This window comes from Drosophila yakuba, unplaced genomic scaffold (assembly GCF_016746365.2).
Source record: "Drosophila yakuba strain Tai18E2 unplaced genomic scaffold, Prin_Dyak_Tai18E2_2.1 Segkk5_quiver_pilon_scaf, whole genome shotgun sequence".
NCBI classification, from domain to species: Eukaryota; Metazoa; Arthropoda; class Insecta; order Diptera; family Drosophilidae; genus Drosophila; species Drosophila yakuba.
In genome coordinates, this window is record NW_025048824.1 from 240404 (window position 1) to 261020 (window position 20617).

Genomic DNA, 20617 nt, shown 5'->3' on the forward strand with positions numbered 1-20617 from the left:
ATCGCGGTGCAAATTACTTTGTGGGATTGCTGATCCATTAAATGACACTTCTGGGCGTGCAGTCACCTCTGCTTAATGCAAGAGTTATTTGCGCAGATTTCAGGGTGTTGACTTTAATTTTCCAAAGAAGGAACCAGCTTTTAATAAGACGTAGCTCTGCTTGCAGGAGACCTCCTCTTTAGATGAGCTGGTATATGATCCGCGTATATTGCGACAGTGCAAGTATTTGTTACCGGCATATCTGCCGTGTACAGGGGGGATAGGACAGGTCCTAAGACTCTTTCTTGTGGGACTCCAGCTTATATAAAATGCAACGGCGACTATTCATTTTTTTGTTGCACATATGACTTTAATAATTAAAAATATGGAGCAGGTAACCACTTTTTAATTTTATATGATAAGCCGTTATGCCAGACTCAATCAAACGCTTTTTGGACGTCAAGAAATGTTGCAGTGCAGTATTTTTTGCTCTCAAATGCTGATAAAATTTCATTTATAATCCTGTGACATTGCTCAGGGGTTCCTTGGCTTTCCAAACTGGTGTTCGGGTATGTTAGCGAATTCGTCCAAGATTGGTAACATTCTGTTTAAAAGTATTTTTTCAAATACTTTAGAGAATATTGACAACAAACTAATGGAACGGTACGATGTCACTTCATTTTCTGCCTTGCTTGGCTTAATGATCATTATAGTTTCTGCACATTTTCATTGGTTTGGAAAGTGGTCAACTCTTAAAATCGCATTAAATATAAGCGTAAGAAATCGTATACACTTTGGTGGGAGATTTTTTAAGGTTATGCCATCTCTTTTGTCCGAATCTGGAGCTTTTTTACTATTCAGCCATTTAATTTTTGATAAAACTTCATTAATACTGATTTTACGAATGGCGGGTTATCAATATCATTTGGCTTAAATACAGAGTGCAGGCAAACCCATTAGAATACCAAGATGCGTAACGGCCATACGATTTTTTTGCACACGATTTTTTCGTGCTGGCTCTAGAGCAGGCTCCAGGACCTCTCGAAATTTTGTTCATAAGCCAGAGAGCGGAGAGCTCTAGAGCCAGCAGCTCTGTTGTACGCATACAGCGACAGCTGACGACTGTATTGGTGCACACGTATTCACATGCATTGTAAAAATGACAAAATATGCCCTTCATTTTAGAAGTTCTTAGACTTTAAATCTATATTATTTTTTATAAATTGCCACTACTTAAAAAGTCTAGTTTTGCATTGCCTTAACATAACAATTATTTAAATTCAACATAGAAATAATAATAGCACAATCTATGTACGTAATAATGCATAATAACTTTTAAATATGACTTTATATTAGAATAATTGTCATTAGAGTATTCAGCGTGCGACGTGTGAAAAATTTAATTTGACAATGATTCTTTGGTACCTATGTCCGCACATCGTGCTTCAAGAAATCAAATTTAAATAAACAGTTCCTATATTTTTATTTATTTCATAAATAATATTTTTGTTTCTTAATTTTTCTTTTAAATATTTATTTTTTAAATGTAATTTCTTTTTTTTCGAAATTCTTTGTTTTAAATTACAGTAGTTATAATCATTTCCTTTGTATACGTTTTACCCATTTTCAGTATTTAAAATGCAAATAAGATTCATTTTATTTTGATATTTTTAAAAGGCGCGCTATTATGGGTGGTAAGAAAAGCACTACGAGTAACAGGTATAAAAAGCTTCTTTCAAACCATAATAGTTACGAATCGAAATTGACCAAAACATTAATCAAATTTGTTTCTTAGATCATAATTGATTTTGGCCCTAAAATCGTCTTCTAGCACAAGCACGCACACATACAGACAATCTCTTTTATTGTTTTTACTAATACAAGCAAGACAATTCTATTTTTAGATTTTAACGCTCTCGATTTTAGGCGAGCGAAAAGAGAGCAATTTTGGTCGTCACCAAAAAAAGTGGCTGCATAGTGCAAAACCAATGTGTGGCCGTTACGCATCTTGTTATTATAATGTCTTTGGGTCTAACACTGTCAGGGAACAACCTCGGAAATACAGACGATAACTACAAAGCGATTTCAATATACATTCAAGATAAATAAACAAGAGAGAACGCTATAGTCGAGTTCCCCCACTATCTGATACCCGTTACTCAGCTAGTGTAAGTGCGAAGGACAGTTTTTGGCGGTTTGTGGGCGTTAGAGTGGGCGTGGCCAAAAGTTTTTTTTGCCAATAGATAGAAATTTACAAGACTAATACATAAATAAAAAAATATCAAAACATTTTTCAAAAGTGTGGGCGTGGTAGCCTTGGGCGGTTTGTGGGCGTAAGAGCGGGCGTGCCAAAAAGTTTTTTTGCAAATCGATAGAAATTTTCAAGACCAATACAAAAATGAAAAAATATTAAAACGTTTTTCAAAAGTGTGGGCGTGGCAGTTTTGGGCGGTTTGTGGGCGTAAGAGTGGGCGGTCCAAAAAGTTTTTTTGCAAATCGATAGAAATTTTCAAGACCAATACAAAAATGAAAAAACGTTTTTCAAAAGTGTGGGCGTGGCAGTTTTGGGCGGTTTGTGGGCGTTAGAGTGGGCGTGGCAAAAAGTTTTTTCGCAAATCGATAGAAATTTTCAAGACCAATACAAAAATGAAAAAATATTAAAACATTTTTTAAAAGTGTGGGCGTCGCATTTTTGGGCGGTTTGTGAGCGTTAGAGTGGGCGTGGCAGCATGATTCGACAAACTTGCGCTGCGTCTTTGTCCTTGGAGTCTGTATGCCTAATCTCAACTTTCTAGCTTTTGTAGTTCCTGAGATTTCGACGTTCATACGGACAGACAGACGGACAGACGGACGGACAGACGGACATGGCCAAATCGACTCGGCTATTGATCCTGATCAAAAATATATATATACTTTATATGGTCGGAAACGCTTCCTTCTGCCTGTTACATACTTTTTAACGAATGTAGTATACCCTTTTACTCTACAAGTAACGGGTATAATAAACTGAGCCTTACGTAAAGGCAGTGTAAGTCCGATCCCAAGGCAGCATTAGCCGCCTTGTCGAATTCGACCTGGAACTACGCTAAACTCCCAAAGAAATATTTAATTGCGCTAATAAAACCACCCGACAGATGTCCGAAAATTTTACTAAATAGAGAGAACGCGATAGATAATTTCTTCGACTTTCGGATACTTGCTACTCCTCTGGTGGACTAGTACTAAGAAGAATTTTTAATATATTGTCGTAAATAGTAAAAAAAAAAAAAAATTAAAAATAATGTAATGGTGGGTGTGACAGCATTTTCCAGCTTGTTGGCGTGCCATGTGGCACAAGTTTGTTTGCCCATGTGCCACGCCCACACTAACGCCCACATAACGCTCAAAGCTGTTATGTCCACACTTTTAAAGAATGTTTTCATATTTTTTCATTTTTGTATTAGTCTTGTAAATTTCTTTTGGAATAATGTTTTGATATTTTTCCATTTTATTATTAGTCTTGTGAATTTCCATCGATTCACAGAAAAACTTTATGCCTCGCCCACTTTAACGCCCACAAACCGCACAAAGCTGTCATGCTTTGTTTTGAAATTTATTTTATTTATGTATTAGTCTTGTAAATTTCTGTCGATTTGCCAAAAAACTTTTTGCCACGCCCACTCTAACGCCCACAAACCGCCCAAAGCTGCCACGCCCACACTTTTGAAAAATGTTTTGATATTTTTTCATTTTTGTATGGGTCTTGTAAATTTCTGTCGATTTGCCAAAAACTTTTTGCCACGCCCATTCCAACGCCCACAAACTGTTAGTGTTGAAATTTCTCCTTTGCACTTCCGATAATGCATCGGAATCGACTTCCGAAGAAATGCAAATGGTAAAGCGAAGGAACGGCGAGGACGGGCGGGACATTTAAATAAAAAAAAGGAATAAAGCAGTGCGATGAGAGGACATCTGCGCTGTAGAGCTCAGGACAGAGTTGTGAGCGCCTGACCACTTGAGCTGCAAAGTGCAAGCTCTGCATTTCCAAGCTCCGCGATCGGCTTATGTATAAGCATTAGATCGTATTACTTGAGCGCTGGAATACTTGTGTAATTGTTGGTGGTCTTTTTGGGTACTTGAACGTTATGTTTATTATGACAAAGTGTCACACTGTTTTGATGCTAAGTTGTACCCATTAATTTAGTATATTTATAGGGTAGATATGCTACACCTCCCTTTTTAAAGAAATGACGTAATACATTTTTAGTTCTCAGTATTAATATTTTTAAAATTATAATATTTTTTTTAATTATATGATATTAATTTGTTTTTTAATTATTAGCAATGTTTTGTCTCAAAGCATTTTTGTGTAATGACAGAATAATACAAAATTTATGTTGAATTACGTTATTTTTTGTTTTATGTTTAAGGGGGGGTAGGGTTTTAAAGGGAGAAAAAAACAGGTTTTTACAGGTTTTTTTTTGGGCGTACGGTGAAAGTAAATTTATTTCTGATTATTGTACATTAAAGAGTAGTAATTGAACTATATTCTGTGAAATATTGGTTGAAAAATATTGAAAATTGACCGAATGGCAGCAATTCTTCGCAGGCGCCTCAGAAAAAATACATTTTGCGGTGCACGTCATACCTCAGCACTGGATAATCTGATATGAAATACCCAAAGTTTTTCCATCAATTTTTATGTTCCTCTAGCTATCCCTGTCGAGTTTTTCCATTTTTTTTTTAAATTTTTGAACTTTTTACAAACTTGAATGAATGATGGCGTGCAGCATGATTCGACAAACTTGCGCTGCGTCTTTGTCTTGGAGTCTGTATGCCTAATCTCAACTTTCTAGCTTTTGTAGTTCCTGAGATTTCGACGTTCATACGGACAGACAGACGGACAGACGGACGACAGACGGACATGCCAAATCGACTCGGCTATTGATCCTGATCAAAAATATATATATACTTTATATGGTCGGAAACGCTTCCTTCTGCCTGTTACATACTTTTAACGAATGTAGTATACCCTTTTACTCTACAAGTAACGGGTATAATAAACTGAGCTTACGTAAAGGCAGTGTAAGTCCGATCCCAAGGCAGCATTAGCCGCCTTGTCGAATTCGACCTGGAACTACGCTAAACTCCCAAAGAAATATTTAATTGCGCTAATAAAACCACCCGACAGATGTCCGAAAATTTTACTAAATAGAGAGAACGCGATAGATAATTTCTTCGACTTTCGGATACTTGCTACTCCTCTGGTGGACTAGTACTAAGAAGAATTTTTAATATATTGTCGTAAATAGTAAAAAAAAAAAAAATTAAAAATAATGTAATGGTGGGTGTGACAGCATTTTCCAGCTTGTTGGCGTGCCATGTGGCACAAGTTTGTTTGCCCATGTGCCACGCCCACACTAACGCCCACATAACGCTCAAAGCTGTTATGTCCACACTTTTAAAGAATGTTTTCATATTTTTTCATTTTGTATTAGTCTTGTAAATTTCTTTTGGAATAATGTTTTGATATTTTTCCATTTTATTATTAGTCTTGTGAATTTCCATCGATTCACAGAAAAACTTTATGCCTCGCCCACTTTAACGCCCACAAACCGCACAAAGCTGTCATGCTTTGTTTTGAAATTTATTTTATTTATGTATTAGTCTTGTAAATTTCTGTCGATTTGCCAAAAAACTTTTTGCCACGCCCACTCTAACGCCCACAAACCGCCCAAAGCTGCCACGCCCACACTTTTGAAAAATGTTTTGATATTTTTTCATTTTTGTATGGGTCTTGTAAATTTCTGTCGATTTGCCAAAAACTTTTTGCCACGCCCATTCCAACGCCCACAAACTGTTAGTGTTGAAATTTCTCCTTTGCACTTCCGATAATGCATCGGAATCGACTTCCGAAGAAATGCAAATGGTAAAGCGAAGGAACGGCGAGGACGGGCGGGACATTTAAATAAAAAAAAAGGAATAAAGCAGTGCGATGAGAGGACATCTGCGCTGTAGAGCTCAGGACAGAGTTGTGAGCGCCTGACCACTTGAGCTGCAAAGTGCAAGCTCTGCATTTCCAAGCTCCGCGATCGGCTTATGTATAAGCATTAGATCGTATTACTTGAGCGCTGGAATACTTGTGTAATTGTTGGTGGTCTTTTTGGGTACTTGAACGTTATGTTTATTATGACAAAGTGTCACACTGTTTTGATGCTAAGTTGTACCCATTAATTTAGTATATTTATAGGGTAGATATGCTACACCTCCCTTTTTAAAGAAATGACGTAATACATTTTTAGTTCTCAGTATTAATATTTTTAAAAATTATAATATTTTTTTTTAATTATATGATATTAATTTGTTTTTTAATTATTAGCAATGTTTTGTCTCAAAGCATTTTTGTGTAATGACAGAATAATACAAAATTTATGTTGAATTACGTTATTTTTTGTTTTATGTTTAAGGGGGGTAGGGTTTTAAAGGGAGAAAAAAACAGGTTTTTACAGGTTTTTTTTTGGGCGTACGGTGAAAGTAAATTTATTTCTGATTATTGTACATTAAAGAGTAGTAATTGAACTATATTCTGTGAAATATTGGTTGAAAAATATTGAAAATTGACCGAATGGCAGCAATTCTTCGCAGGCGCCTCAGAAAAAATACATTTTGCGGTGCACGTCATACCTCAGCACTGGATAATCTGATATGAAATACCCAAAGTTTTTCCATCAATTTTTATGTTCCTCTAGCTATCCCTGTCGAGTTTTTCCATTTTTTTTTTAAATTTTTGAACTTTTTACAAAACTTGAAAGTGAAAATACCGATTTTTGGCCAAGGTTCATGACTATTGTTGTTAATAATAAAAAAATTAAAATCGAAAAAATCTCGACAGAATTACCTCATAAATTATGTAAGGAAATACTGTAAAAAATTTGAGAACGATCGGTTGAATAGATTTTGAGATACAGAGTGCACCGACTCAAAAAACATCGATTTGAGAAAAACGTGTTTAAAGTTTTTGTTGGTGTTTTCCCCGCTGAGGGATTACCTGAGGTAGTCGTTCGAGACCCGTCTATTTCCAAAGCTATATCTTTGTGAGTTTTGCTCCGATTGACTTCCTATTTACATACAACAATCTTGAGTTACTATACTTTCATAATATACAATTTAAAAAAAACACTTTTTTTGAACCCTCAAAACCCTACCCCCCCCCCTTAACTTACTTAGAAGGAAAAAGAATTTTTTTTGTTTTGCTTTTTTTTTTGTGGTTGATCAGACCTTTTTTTAAGTGAAATGAAACGATTCATTGATTATATATTTTTAGTCTATCCTTATGTACTTTTTGTTTCTTTTGTTTTGTATCTCTAATTACTATGTTATCTCTGTCTTCTATGGTTTCTACAGTATAAGGACCTAAATTTACTGGATCTAACTTATGACCCGTTTCGTTCCTTAGTATAACTTTATCTCCTATTTTTAATTGAAAATCTGAAGTTTTCTTACCATAAAGTTGTTTTCATAAGTCTAGCTCTTTTATATGCTATTTCTAATCTAAATTTTATTTCCTTAGAGTAATCTTCTACATTATACAGTGGTTCTATTCTATCTGTTTTATTAAAATTTGCGAAATGCCTTGGTAATCTTCCAAAGACTAGTTCATATGGACAGTAATCATGCATGACTGATAGTGTTGTGTTGAAACAATATGTAAAATATTGTATTCAAACGTCCCAATCATTGAATGTTCTATGACTTCGTTCTATTGTCCCTAAAGCTTGGTGATAATATGCGGTAGATGTTAGGTTTTCCATCTTCATGTATTTGCACATATCTAAAATTACTTTATTTTTATACTCGGTGCCCATGTCCGAAATGAACGTCTTCATTGGACTTTAGTATAAAATTTTCGAATATAGCTTTCGCAACAGTATTTGCGCCTTTGTTTGCAACCGGTATGGTTACTAAATACTTCGTTAAATCACATATAAGTGTTACGATGTATTCGTTGCCATATTCTGATTTCGGTAGTGGACCAACTGTGTATCAAAAGCATTTGTTGGGGTTTCTGTGTGAGTCATTGGGGTCTTTGTATGTCTCGTTGTTTTCGACATTTGGCATTTATGACATCTACGTATGTTTTCTTTTATATGACGAGTCATATTTTTCCAATAATAGTGTCTTTTTATTTTTGCTAGCGTTGGCAATATTTTTTTTTTTACTGTACAGTTTTTATCTTGTCTACTTTGTTGTCTGGTAGGGACTTTCAGGACTTTATGTTGTCTTTGAGTTCTGTTATATTTATACGCGAAAGTGCGTCTGCTACAAAATTATTTTTCCCCTTTAGGTATTCTACTGTGAAGTCGTATTCTTCAAGCTCTAACCGCATTCGAGTTAATTTAGAACTTGGATTAGTCATAGAAAATAGGTACGTTAATGGTCTGTGGACCGTTTTAATGGTGAAATGTTTGCCATAAATGTATGGTCTAAAATGGGAAATCGCCCAATGAATTGCCGCTAGTTCTTGTTCCTTTGTACTCTTATTGCTTTCTTCTTAAGCTATTGGGAGCTGAATCCCGTAACGGTTCTGAGTTAGAACCGCTCCGCAAGCTTGTTTACTAGCATCCGTTATAATGCAAAATTCTTGGCGAAAATCAGGATATTGTAATAATGTGGAGTGCATAAGATTTTCTTTAAGGTATTTGAATGCGTTCTGGCATTCGCTTGACCATTCAAAAGGGACATTCTTTTTACATAATCTAGTTGTGTGCCGTGAATAGTCGGCGAAGTTCCTTATAAATCGACGATAATAGTTGCAGAATGCTACAAATCGTCTTGCGCTGTCCGCATCATGAGGGACAGGATAATTTTTGATGACGTCATATTTCTTGTCATCGGGCAATACTCCTTTGTCTGTGCATTTGTGACCTAGGAATGTCACTTCGTGCATGATTAATGAACATTTTTCTGGATGCAACTTTAGCTTATATTTCCTACATACATTAAAAACGCCGGTAAATTTTTTTTTTTGTTTTTCGAACTTATTGCGTTGTTTATTGGATCTTCTCTTATTATGAGACTAACAATAATTATTCAAATCTTATTATATACATTAATTTAAGTACAATATTAAATAGTTGTATTAGTTATAGCCGGCCCTAGGATTTCTTTGCTGGGCTGGAGAATCTTTGCGCTTTAGTCTGCTGTGACTACATACACGCGTGAGCGACTTCGCGAGAGGATTTTCGTGTGCGGCGAGCTTTGCTTGATGTTTACTCTTTCTCATTTGGATTTCCTCGTTGACGAGGTTTATGTTGAGGTCTCTATGGAGGCTTTCGCTGCGTAGGTACCAGGGTGCCCCAGTGATAGTTCGCAGAATTGCTGACTGAGCTGTATAATTTCAATGTTGGTTTTGGACGCGTTGTCCCATAATTCACAGCCTTATGTCCAAATGGGTTTCAGCACGGTATTGTAGAGAAGTACTTTGTATTCCAGACTAAGCGGAGAGTTTCAATTAATAAGCCAGTGGAGATTGCCTGCTTTAAGCTTCATATGAGTCCTTTTAGATTCTATATGTCGCCGCCAGGTGAGGCGTCTATCTAGGTGAACCCCGAGATATGTTACTACGTCTGATTGTGGGATGAGTGTATTGTTTAGGGTACATGGTGGGCAGGTTTGTCTATTCAGTGTGAATGTTACATGTCTGCTTTTCGTCTCGTTTATCTTAATGCGCCAGTCCGCAAACCATCTTTCCACTGTTTTAAGATGACAGTCAAGTTTTTCTGTTGCCTTTGAAGGGCATTTGGGTCGGCTGAGTATTGCGGTATCGTCAGCAAACGTAGAGGTTGTGAGCTAATAGTTTGTAGGCATGTCTGCTGTATATAAAGTGTAAAGAACGGGGCCCAGCACACTTCCTTGGGGAACTCCAGCATTGATGACGCGGTCGTGTGAAGTCGAACTCTTACACCTGATTGAGAACACTTTTTTGAAGAAATAAGATTCGAACACTTTGTGGGTATTCTGCGGAAGCAGTTTTGTTATCTTGTACATTAGTCCTTCCAGCCAGACTCGGTCAAATGCTTGTGCGACATCTAAGAATATTGCTGAGCAGTCTTCCCGGTGCTTAGAAGCAGTACGAATTTCGTTTGTGATGCGATTGACCTGTTCGATCGTTCCATGATTTTTGCGAAAACCAAATTGATGGGATGGTATTGTGTTTCCCATTCTTAAGTAGGGAGCTAGGTGTTTTAAGAATGCCTTTTCAAACAGTTTCGAGAGACACGATAGGATACTGATTGGTCTGTAGGATGAGGGTTGCGTTTTGTCTTTGCCTGGTTTGGGAATCATCACGATGACCGCCTTTTTCCACCTTTGGGGATAGTATCCAAGTTTCGTAATAGCGTTAAAGAGATTGCATAAGGTCAGAACCGCACACGGTGGGAGTTCTATGATTATTTTTGGTTTCACCAAGTCGTGTCCAGGTGATTTTTTGGGCTCAAGATCTTTTATTATAGATGCTATCTCACGTTGACTCAATGTTATTGGATTTATTGGTGGCTGGATTTTAATTGCTACAGGTAGGACAAATGAGTTGCTAGCAGTATTTGGCTGGAATACGCCTTGAAGGTGATCGGCGAATGCACTTGCTCTATCTTGTTCGCTGCGTATCCAGCTTCCTGAGGGGCCTCGCAGTGGAACGACTGTTTCTGCTGGTGGCTGAATATTTTTGTGTGCGTTTCACAAAGGGTTCTTTTTGCTGGTGGGCGATAGTTGTTCGATATATAGATGCTGGGCGTTTGCTTCCTTAAGCTTAAGTGCCCTGGTTAGTCTACGTGTTGCTATTTTTAGCTGTACCTTAGCCTTTGGGGATCTGTGATTCTGCCATTCTCTTCTTAGTCTTCGTTTTTAATGAGACCTCTGATAAGTATGCCAGTGCCGCCATGGGCTTTTCCGTCCGGATGGTTAGTGGCGTAGAATAGGTATCCTGGAACATGGAAGTTGTGCTTGTCTGTTAGATGTGTCTCGGGGAGGAGCATGACGTCAATATTTTTTTCGGATAGGAACTGGGCAAGCTCGAGTTTATGCCGTGAAACGCCATTCGCGTTCCACATAGATATTTGAAGTGGAGACATTATGTTGATTTTGATAACACGAGAAGCTGTATCAGCATATTTTGATTTCGCATAAGCTCTTGCATTGTGGTTTGCATGAATGTCATAAATTCTTTTAGGGTTTGCTGGAGTGAGATCATCATCGTTTCGATGCCAGTTGCTATATGCTGCGTTTAGTTGACTTTTGTGTTATTGGATTCACGCTTTTAATTCCCGATCTTAAGGCAGTAGAGAAGGAAACGCTAGGATTGGTACGATGTGTAGGAAAGGGTGCAGTGTAAGAGGGGCCCGATTGTGGCGGAGTGTGACTGATTGGTGTGGCCAGAGCTCGTTTTGATTCTGTTAAGACGGTTCTTTAATTCCTTATATACTACACAGCCAAGCCAATTCGCTGTGTGACTTCCATCGCAGTTGCTGCACATTTTAACAGAGCTGTCTTCTTTGTTCTTATGACAGTTCGCTGTGCTGTGGGCTTCACTACAGACTACGCAGATAGAGTTCAGTGTACAGTAAGCCTTAGTGTGGTCATATTCTTGGCAGTTAGTGCACTGCACTGGGCGGTTGCGCTTGTGTGGCTCTTTTACTGAGATACGCCGATGCAATAGGAGCTGTAACTTGTAGATTGGGTGAACTTTATTTTTATTTAGTACCTGGCTCTCTGGCTCCAACTCGATTTTGAACATTGGTTGTGGTTCCTTATTTTTGTTAAGTATGTTCATGACCATTTTTGCATTAAAGTTTTTTTCCTTGAGCGCTTTTATGATTTCAGTGGTCGAAACAGTAGCCTCAATCCCTTTGAGAACAACCTGTAGGCCCCTTGCGCTTTTTAGTTGGTATGTATAAAAGTTTTTTCCTGCATCGTCCAGGAATTTGGTTAGGATACGATGGCTAGCCTCGGTGTGAGTTTGAACTTTTGTTTCATTAATGTTCCCTTTTCTTAGGGGGATTATGTAGAACGAGTTTTCTCCTATTAATGTCGCTATTTTGTTCACTAAGGCACTTGAGCTTTTTTTGCGAATCTATATTGGAGGAGGCTTAACCTTCTTAGGTTCCTGTTTGGATGGCTTTGCCGTTTTTACACTTTCATCAGTAGAATTTGCCAGAAGCTCAAATCTGTTGGTGTTTGCTGGCGTTTTATTAGTGACATCGTCTCGTCTGTAATTTTTCCCTTATTTTCGGATTTTTGATTTTTATTATTTTGAGGGCTGAGATTTCTTTTAATTGTTATGTAGCGATCCAATCCAGTCTGTATGGTCGATCCGGCGTTCTTGTTTATGTTTTGGATTTCTGCTGGCACAGCACAACCGTTAAGTTGCGTTTTTGTTTTGATCGCTGGCTCAGGGCGAGCAAGTACTTGCGCCGACGAAATTGAGCGAGCCGATGACCCCGTTCCAGTTGTTGTTGTGATTGCAGTTGCAAATCTTCAAAGTCTTAAGATCTTACAAGAAGGGTTAACGTAACATATTCTTTCATTTTATTATTAGTCTTATGAATTTCTATCGATTTGCTAAAAAAAAATCCCACACCCACTCTAACGCCTGCAAACCGCCAAAAACTGTCGGTGTTAAAATTGTTGAGAAACGTGTATCAGATACTCGGGGAACCCGAATATAGCATTCTTTATTCTTTTTTTGATGAAATAAATATGCTTTCACTTTGTCTTCGCTTATGCTACGTCCGAGTTTATTTTTAGCTAGATTTGCTTAGCTTAATCCAACTTAAATTACGTCCGAGTGGTTTTTAGTTAGATCTGCTTAGCTTAATCAAACTTAAATTACGCAAATCAATATATTTTATATCGTCGTTGGCCGCCTTTAAGCCGGGAGCCGACATTCTAGGCGGGAGCATCTAGGTCCCTTCTCTTAACCCACAGAGCCACAAATTTCCTAGCGCATTATGCGCGCAGTAAATCGCTTGCAAACCATCATGTTCCTGAAACAGGTTGCGAATGAACACGAAGCTATCGCTACATCAAGATGCCGAAAGATACGTGTTGTTAGCAACTAACTCATACTAAAATTAAATAGTAAGTTCATCAAGTCAAACACGCCCATAAACCCACTAAACCGGCCTCACCTACACTTTTAAAAATGGTTTTGTTATTTTAAAATTTTTTTTTTGGTCTTATAACTTTCTATAGATCTATGAAGAAACACTGTCACGTCTGCTCATTTCTATTTTTATACCCGTTACACGTAGAGTAAAAGGGTATACTAGATTCGTTGAAAAGTATGTAACAGGCAGAAGGAAGCGTTTCCGACCATATAAAGTATATATATTCTTGATCAGGATCAATAGCCGAGTCGATCTGGCCATGTCCGTCTGTCCGTTCGTCTGTCTGTCTGTCTGTCCGTCTGTCCGTATGAACGTCGAGATCTCAGGAACTACAAAAGCTAGAAAGTTGAGATTAAGTATACGCAGCGCAAGTTTGTCGATTCACGTTGCCACGCCCACTCTAACGCCCACAAACCGCCCAAAACTGCTACGACCACACTTTTGAAAAATGTTTTGATATTTTTTCATTTTTGTATTGGTCTTGTAAATTTCTATCGATTTGCAAAAAGACTTTCTGCCACGCCCACTATAACGCCTACAAACCGCCAAAAACTGTGTTTAAGACTCTCCTTCTCCCTTCCACTAGCTGAGTAACGGGTATCAAATAGTCGGGGAACTCGACTATAGCGTTCTCTCTTGTTTGAATGTGAATTTCTGCTTGGAACCTTCGTACATATCTATATATTGCTTTATGGATCTTATTTGTAAGAAGCTCCATAGCATGGTCTATCTCGTCTCCTGATTTTAGCTAGATGTCCAGGCTCATAGCTGTTTCCAGATAGCTTTTAAACGCATTGATATCAGTATTTGCAATAATTACTTTGTATGCTTTTGTCAATATATGAGCTACTGTACTGTATATCACTATTTTTGGAGAATGGTTCGCATGTGTGATTGTGGCTTTCCAAATTGTGCTACGAAGTCTATTAAGTCTGGTATCTTTCTTCTGTCAGTTGGCCAGTATGTAGGCTTGCCGGTTGAAAGTGTTGTTATACTGTTGTTAACTATGCATTTGTACAGTTCACTTCCCTTCGGATTTGTCAATCTGGAGCCCCACCAGGGGTACTTAGCATTGAAATCGCACCTACAATAAACTGTGGTCGAAGTTTTTGAAAAAAGTTCTTAAAATCTGCTTCTTTGAGAGCAACTCTTGGGGGAAGATAAATTGCTGTTACAGATACGTCCACATGTATACATTTGATCTTGACCATGGCAGCCTGTTTGTCATTTTTTCTAATGCTGTCCATAATTTGAAATTTTAGGTCTTGTTTAATTAAAATAGCTGCGCCACCAAGAGCTCTGCCCGAAGGGTGGTCAGCTCTAATTATATCATATCCAACAACCTTGATATATGATTTCCTGGTGAAGTGTGTCTCGGAAAATAACATTATGTCAATTTCATTCGTTTTAATAAAATGGATATTTCATCTACATGGTTGGAATAGCCAATGGTTCCTAGGTTAAGATTTACTTGCATAATTTGTTTACAATTAACATTATCATGTTAAGTAAATTATTAGTAAGTTCAGACTGTTTTTCTTATAGTTTCTCTATTCTCTCCAGTGAAGTGTTTGTTTTGCTATTTCCTGCAGCAATTTTGGCATAAGATTGGTAATCGTTACTTTGTTGGGTATACGTGGTTTGTTAGGCGGAGCAAACGATTGCGGGATTCCTAAATCATATTTACTCTGGTCTCTATTGCTATTCAGAGATTTTCGATTGATTGCTGATTTTTTTGACAAGAGTTCCTGATAAATTCTACACCCTTTGTAGCTGGCGAAGTGTTGTTCTGTATTTTTCGGGCAGATGTTGCTTGGTGTCGAGAAGTGTATTTTACACAGCGGTACGTTCTGGCACAATATGATTTTATATGTCCGATTTCCTGGCGGCAATAGCATTGAACGATTTGATTGGTTTTGCGGGGTGGCTCTATATTGACAATAGCGTTACCTATATGTTTTACAATATATATATATCTCTTTTTGTTGTTAGGCTCAATATCTACATATTAAATATTCAGTGGTGTTTTGTTCGCACGGCTTTTAAAGGTCAATATGACCTTTTGACTCTACATAACTTTTAATTTCATCTAAATTTGTAGAAAAATGAAAATTCTTCATAACAACTCTAAATGCTCTGTCTTCCTTAAGCTGGTATGTGTGGTACACAATCATTATTAAGTGTTTTGACTAAATTTCTGAATTCTTCAATACTTTTAACCATCACTCTTACGTGTCCACGTTGAGTCTTATAATAGTAAAGTCCCCCCCACAAACTTATTGTTGTATTTTATGATTGTAACACAAGAAATAAGTGAGTTTTAAGCAGAAGCTCCCGCACAAACTAGACACGTCTAAACTCAAAGAGTGTTCGATCGCGACATTTTATTAATATATAAATGATAATGATAGTAAATTAGTTTATGTTTTTTTATACGTATGTACTTACCTTGCATTTCCATTCATTAATAAATTATATGCAAGTTTTTATCAAGTACGCCTAAACATCACTCACAAAACTCAGAGCAAATCATCCATCACAATAAGCACTAAAACACATTTTGCACATTTTTGTTACGAACTGCTTATCTTTTCGATGGCGGTGCCGCTAGCTTTGATTTTCCCAAGGGCGCAGTTATCCTGAACCACACAGCTCGACGTCTCACAACACTAAACACCTACGATCTCTAATAAAAACGAAAAAAAGTAAACATAAAAATAAATTAAGAACAAAAGACTAAAAATACCCAGGAATTCTCTTGTTGCCCCGAAGTAAACCGAATCGGACGTACGTGGCCCTTCCTACGCTCACCTATTTGGATGCCTGGAACGATCTCACCGGCGGTATCGGGATTACCTTCGAGGAACTGACTCCGGAATGCTTTGTGAACGGGTAAGTTTGGTAAGTTTAATATTGTCCAATTCCTGCTCCCTTAGGCTAGGGCGGACTTCCAATGTAAATTTTCCAGGGGCCTTTATGATGGGACCCCGGTAATGGACAAATGCGTAAATACACAATATTATGTGACACTATATTTTCTAACAGTTTTTATTTTAATTCCACAAATGGATAAATTAATGTTGCCTCAGTTGCAAGCTCTTCGGTATGGCCACGGTAAGCAATGATTTCCATTTTAGATAGCTTCTCGATAGGTCATTGGATATGATACAGGCCATTTAAGAGGAATCCCTAAGCGAACCGGGATTAACTCAAAACGGCCAGATCGCCCAACAGGTTTTCCAAAGGGGGGAGCCACCATATCCATCGGCCTATCCTGCTACCTATCGATAAAACCCCTTCATCATCGACTCTAACTGTAACACCAACCAAAGATTTCGAGAAGCGCTACGCGGACTTTTAGCAGAACGATAAAAAAATTGGTACCTTTGGAGTACGACAGGAATCATCCCGGATCTGATGTAGGCGAGCGGGAAATACATTATTTCGGTTTCTTGACATTATTAACTTGGTTCTTTCGTTTTACAGATCACAACCGGATGTCCTTGGGGTGACACACTCCCAGCTTGCACCCTTGTAGTTTCTCCAGCAAGTACGCATTATTCTGAACGGCCTTAACCACCCTTGCATTCAGAAACCTACTTGGATGGTCATCCCTAACCAGTAGAAGTGTCGTCGCAGTATCTCCAGGGTATTGCCATTCTACCATGGCCATACGTGGGGTCTAAATCAGCGCGTTCTACCAAGCTGGGGGCTTCTTCCAGTTTATCACTCAGGTTTGCTTCAGGCTGCTTGAGCCAGTTGTCGACTTTGAGGTCCGGTAAGTGCTTCTTGTTGTTCTCGACTTCTCCCGATAATCTTCCGCCGCAAATTCGGTCGTCTCAAACCCGTCATTAGCCACTTTAGGCTATCTAGACTGGATGAAGAAATGTTTTTTGCATGAACCAGGACCGGACCAAAAGGAACCGGTTCCGACCAAAGTTGAGATTTAGCATGCAGACTCCAGTGACATATACGCAGCCTGTTTTTCGATTCATGTTGTCACGCCCACTCTAACGCTCACAAAGCGCCCAAAACTGCCAAGCCCACACTTTTGGAAAATGTTTTGATGTGTATCGCCTCTGCGCATAGAGCTTTCGCTCTCGTCCACGCTCGCCCCTCTTGTCGCACTTACGCTCTCGCTCTCATCCGAGCTCGCGCTCTCCAAGCTTCGCGGTTGGCCGCTGTCGATCACCCGAGCCCGCTTTAGCGATGTAAAGCGGGTAAGAGCGCCGCTCTAGTTTTAAGCTACAAGTCAGTCTCATGTATAATAATAAATCACAACTCATACCCATGACGCCCCCGCTTCTTTGAGCTTCTTCTTCGGTGGTGGTTTCTTTCGCCTTTTTTTTTGCGCCGTGGAAATTTCTTAAATTCGACAAGCTTGATCAACTAATCTCTGGAGGACGACGCCCCCCTACAAACATTGGTTTTTCAAGCCAAGATATTCTTCATGTCTTAAATTTTCTCACTGCCGGTCTTCAGCAGAGCTCCGAGCATTCAATTTCGGTCGCACTGCTGTAAGACTATTTTCCGTGATAATTCCACATCCGTAAATTTTCCGACACAACGGCAGGTGAGAAACTCACTTTTCCTCATCGATCGACATTTTTCTTTTCAATCCGTCGTCGCTTGGTTCCTTTTTTTCCGTACATCAACGAGCAAACGGACATATTTGTATGTATGTAACATACATATGGTCATATGTTCATACATCATACTTATCCACATACGTTCGTATGAATATACATCATACATAGTTACACATATATTTGTCGGGGCGAAAATAATGTGTATGCGCGTAGTCGCTATTTACAATGCCAAAATTAAGAAGACAAAAAGCGGTCTGCACGAAACTGCACATTAATCGTTGAGAAGCCAAAGTAGACGCAAGCGGACTCGCTAAATGCGCTCAGCTTTAAAAATTGCGTAGTGTAGATCATTATGAGTGACGCCGAAATGGACGAACGGGCGGACGACGAGGCTCCTGACATTAATAATCCGACATCAGAAGTGGGATCTGTGCCACATTCAGCATTTTCTGAGGAGCAGTGGCGTGCAGTGGTCGAAATGCAAAATCGGAATTTGGCTAAACTTGTAAAAATCATGCAAGTGACGCCGGCACGCGAGCAGCAACCTAGCTATGAAGTTAAGCTACCCAAATTTAACCCTGATGATGCATGCGTCGAGGCAGCAAAGTGGTGTTCAACAACCGATATAATTCTGTCTGAGCACCCCCTTCAAGGAAGTAAATTGATCATGGCACTTAGCAACTGCATGGAGGGAAGTGCATCTCAGTGGCTTACACAAATTTCGTACCATGGTATGACTTGGCGAGAATTCCAGGAATTATTTCTGCAGCGCTTTGAAAACGAAGAGACGCCGGCCGCTACGTTTTTGAATTTACTCAACAGCCGCCCGCGTGGCGCCGAATGTTACGCAGTATATGCGAGTCGTTTGGTGACGACGCTATTACTTGTGCTGGCACCGGCTGCATTGGTGCGTTCTCCGGCAGAGCTGGCTGATGAAGATACAGCTGCCGCTAATGCGACACTTGGCCCGGAAGCGCTGCTCTTGAGGGCAAAGGCCCGCATTTGCTGGTTAACTTTGCTGCTGGACTCCATCTCCTTGGTGTATCGGATAAAGGGCTCCGTGCGCTGAAAAAAATAAGTATTGTAGTAATAGCCACAGAATGAATGGTCACGATGCATACTCTTGGGACACGTATCTGCTGTGAGCTTGAACTATTCATGGTGTTCTGGGTTTTCCTGAAGACAGGACCCAAACGCAATGAACCCCTGTATATCCTCTCCGTGTGGTTTTTGTCTCCCTCAAACTGCATGAACACCAGGCTGCAGTCGATGTCAATGACGCGCGCGTACAGCCAGGTGCCGTTTGATTCAGTGTTCATGCTTTGGCCCCGGGTGCATTGCACCACGGGACGATCCACGGAGTACTTCTCCACGTACTTCTGTATGAAATCGCGCGACGCGGCGTGCACGTCCTCCCACACTTTCTCGGAAGCCTGGCAAACTAGCCGGACATCCCGGTGCGGAACGTACCGGGTGTAGCCATCGTCGTAGAATATCAGGTAGCGGTAACGATTAGCCTGCTTTAACGGCTCAGCGATGATGCCTGGATGAAAAGCGCTCTGCACCACGCCCATATCCTTGCGCCGCGACAAAGTGGTGCCATCGAAGTTACACAATCAATGGATTAGATTATGATTAAAAGTTATCCATTATATTGGTTACTTACCAATAGTTGGCGAAATATGGGAATATTATTGCCGTTACAACTGTTCTTGCGCATATGGCAAACATTGACAGTCGTTTGCAACGCGTTCCTTCACATCCAACTTGCGTACCAGAAGTAAGCTACAGGCGGAGTTAAAAGCGTTTGCGTTCGACAAGAAGCGACATGCTCGAGGTGACAACTTTGGACCTAACCAGAAGAACCATAAGTCATCGCCAGTTGTATGCCACATCTGTTCAAGGCCGGGACATCGAATTGCTGAATGCCGAAGTAAAATGCGACAAGATGGAGAGGCGTAACCGCAGCGTGAAAATCCAAATCTTACGTGCTATCGGTGCGGCCAATTGGGTCATTTCTCCAACCCGAAGAACGGAATTGCAGCTAGATGTGACTCAACAGAATACTGTTAACCAATGTCGTGTGACTGAGCCAAATTTAGATCAACGAGGTAAGATCTATCCAGTTTGTTTCGAGCTTTGCTTTTATTTTTTGAATCTTCTCATTTACGAGTCTAACAATAAGTTTATCAAATCTTATACTATAACCTAACTAGGAGTCATGTAGACTGAGACAGTGTCCCTGACAAGTTATGGCTGGGTTGGAAGGTCTGTACGTTGCAGGCGGGTTCGGCTGGATACCCGAGTCAAGACCCTTGCTAGAGGATTTGGGTGGGCAGATAGTTTTTCATTGTACGACGCTTTTTGCTTGTCTATTTCATCTTTTACTGCGAGAATGCCGAGGTCCCTGTTGATGTTTTGGTTGCGAATATACCATGGTGCCCCAGTGATAGTTCGCAGGATCTTTGATTGGGCTCGCTGTATGATGTCTATGTTGGTTCTGCTCGCGTTCCCCCACAGCTGGAAGCCATACGTCCAGATTGGCTTAAGAGTGGAGTTGTAAAGCAGGACCTTGTAGTCCAGACACAAGGGCGATCGTGAGCTTATAATCCAGTGGAGGCTGCTGGCTTTCAGTTTTAGGTGCAGTTTCTTGCATTTGATATGTCTACGCCATGTTAGACGTCTGTCGAGGTGGATGCCGAGATACGTTACTTCATTAACTTGGGGGATCTGCGTGCTATTCATACAGAGCGGAGGGCAAGTTTGTCTGTTAAGGGTAAGCGTTATGTGTTTACACTTTTGTTCGTTTATTTTAATACGCCAGTCAGATAGCCACTTCTCGACTACCACGAGGTGGTTGGCGAGTTGGGTTGCTGCACGGACTGGGCATCTGGAGCGGCTAAGGAT

General features: G+C 39.6%; 1 protein-coding gene across 1 annotated transcript; it reads right to left on the reverse strand.

Annotated features, from left to right (window-relative positions):
• Window positions 1–17969: 17969 nt before the first annotated feature.
• LOC120322342 (histone-lysine N-methyltransferase eggless-like) lies at window positions 17970–19895 on the reverse strand. Its single transcript, XM_039377390.2, has 2 exons — window positions 18832–19895; window positions 17970–18775 (listed from the first exon to the last, which is right to left on the reverse strand). The coding sequence occupies exons 1-2, from the start codon at window positions 19282–19284 to the stop codon at window positions 18554–18556; spliced, it is 675 nt and encodes a 224-aa protein (XP_039233324.1). The 5' UTR covers window positions 19285–19895; the 3' UTR covers window positions 17970–18553.
• Window positions 19896–20617: the final 722 nt, after the last annotated feature.

Bases quoted from the DNA above. Each gene is read 5' to 3' on its own strand.
- LOC120322342 (XM_039377390.2), bottom strand. From the start codon at position 19,284: ATGGGCGTGGTGCAGAGCGCTTTTCATCCAGGCATCATCGCTGAGCCG. The intron at 18,776-18,831 runs GTATGCATCGTG...TATTTTTTTCAG, and splicing joins AGCAGATACGTGTCCCAAGA to CGCACGGAGCCCTTTATCCG.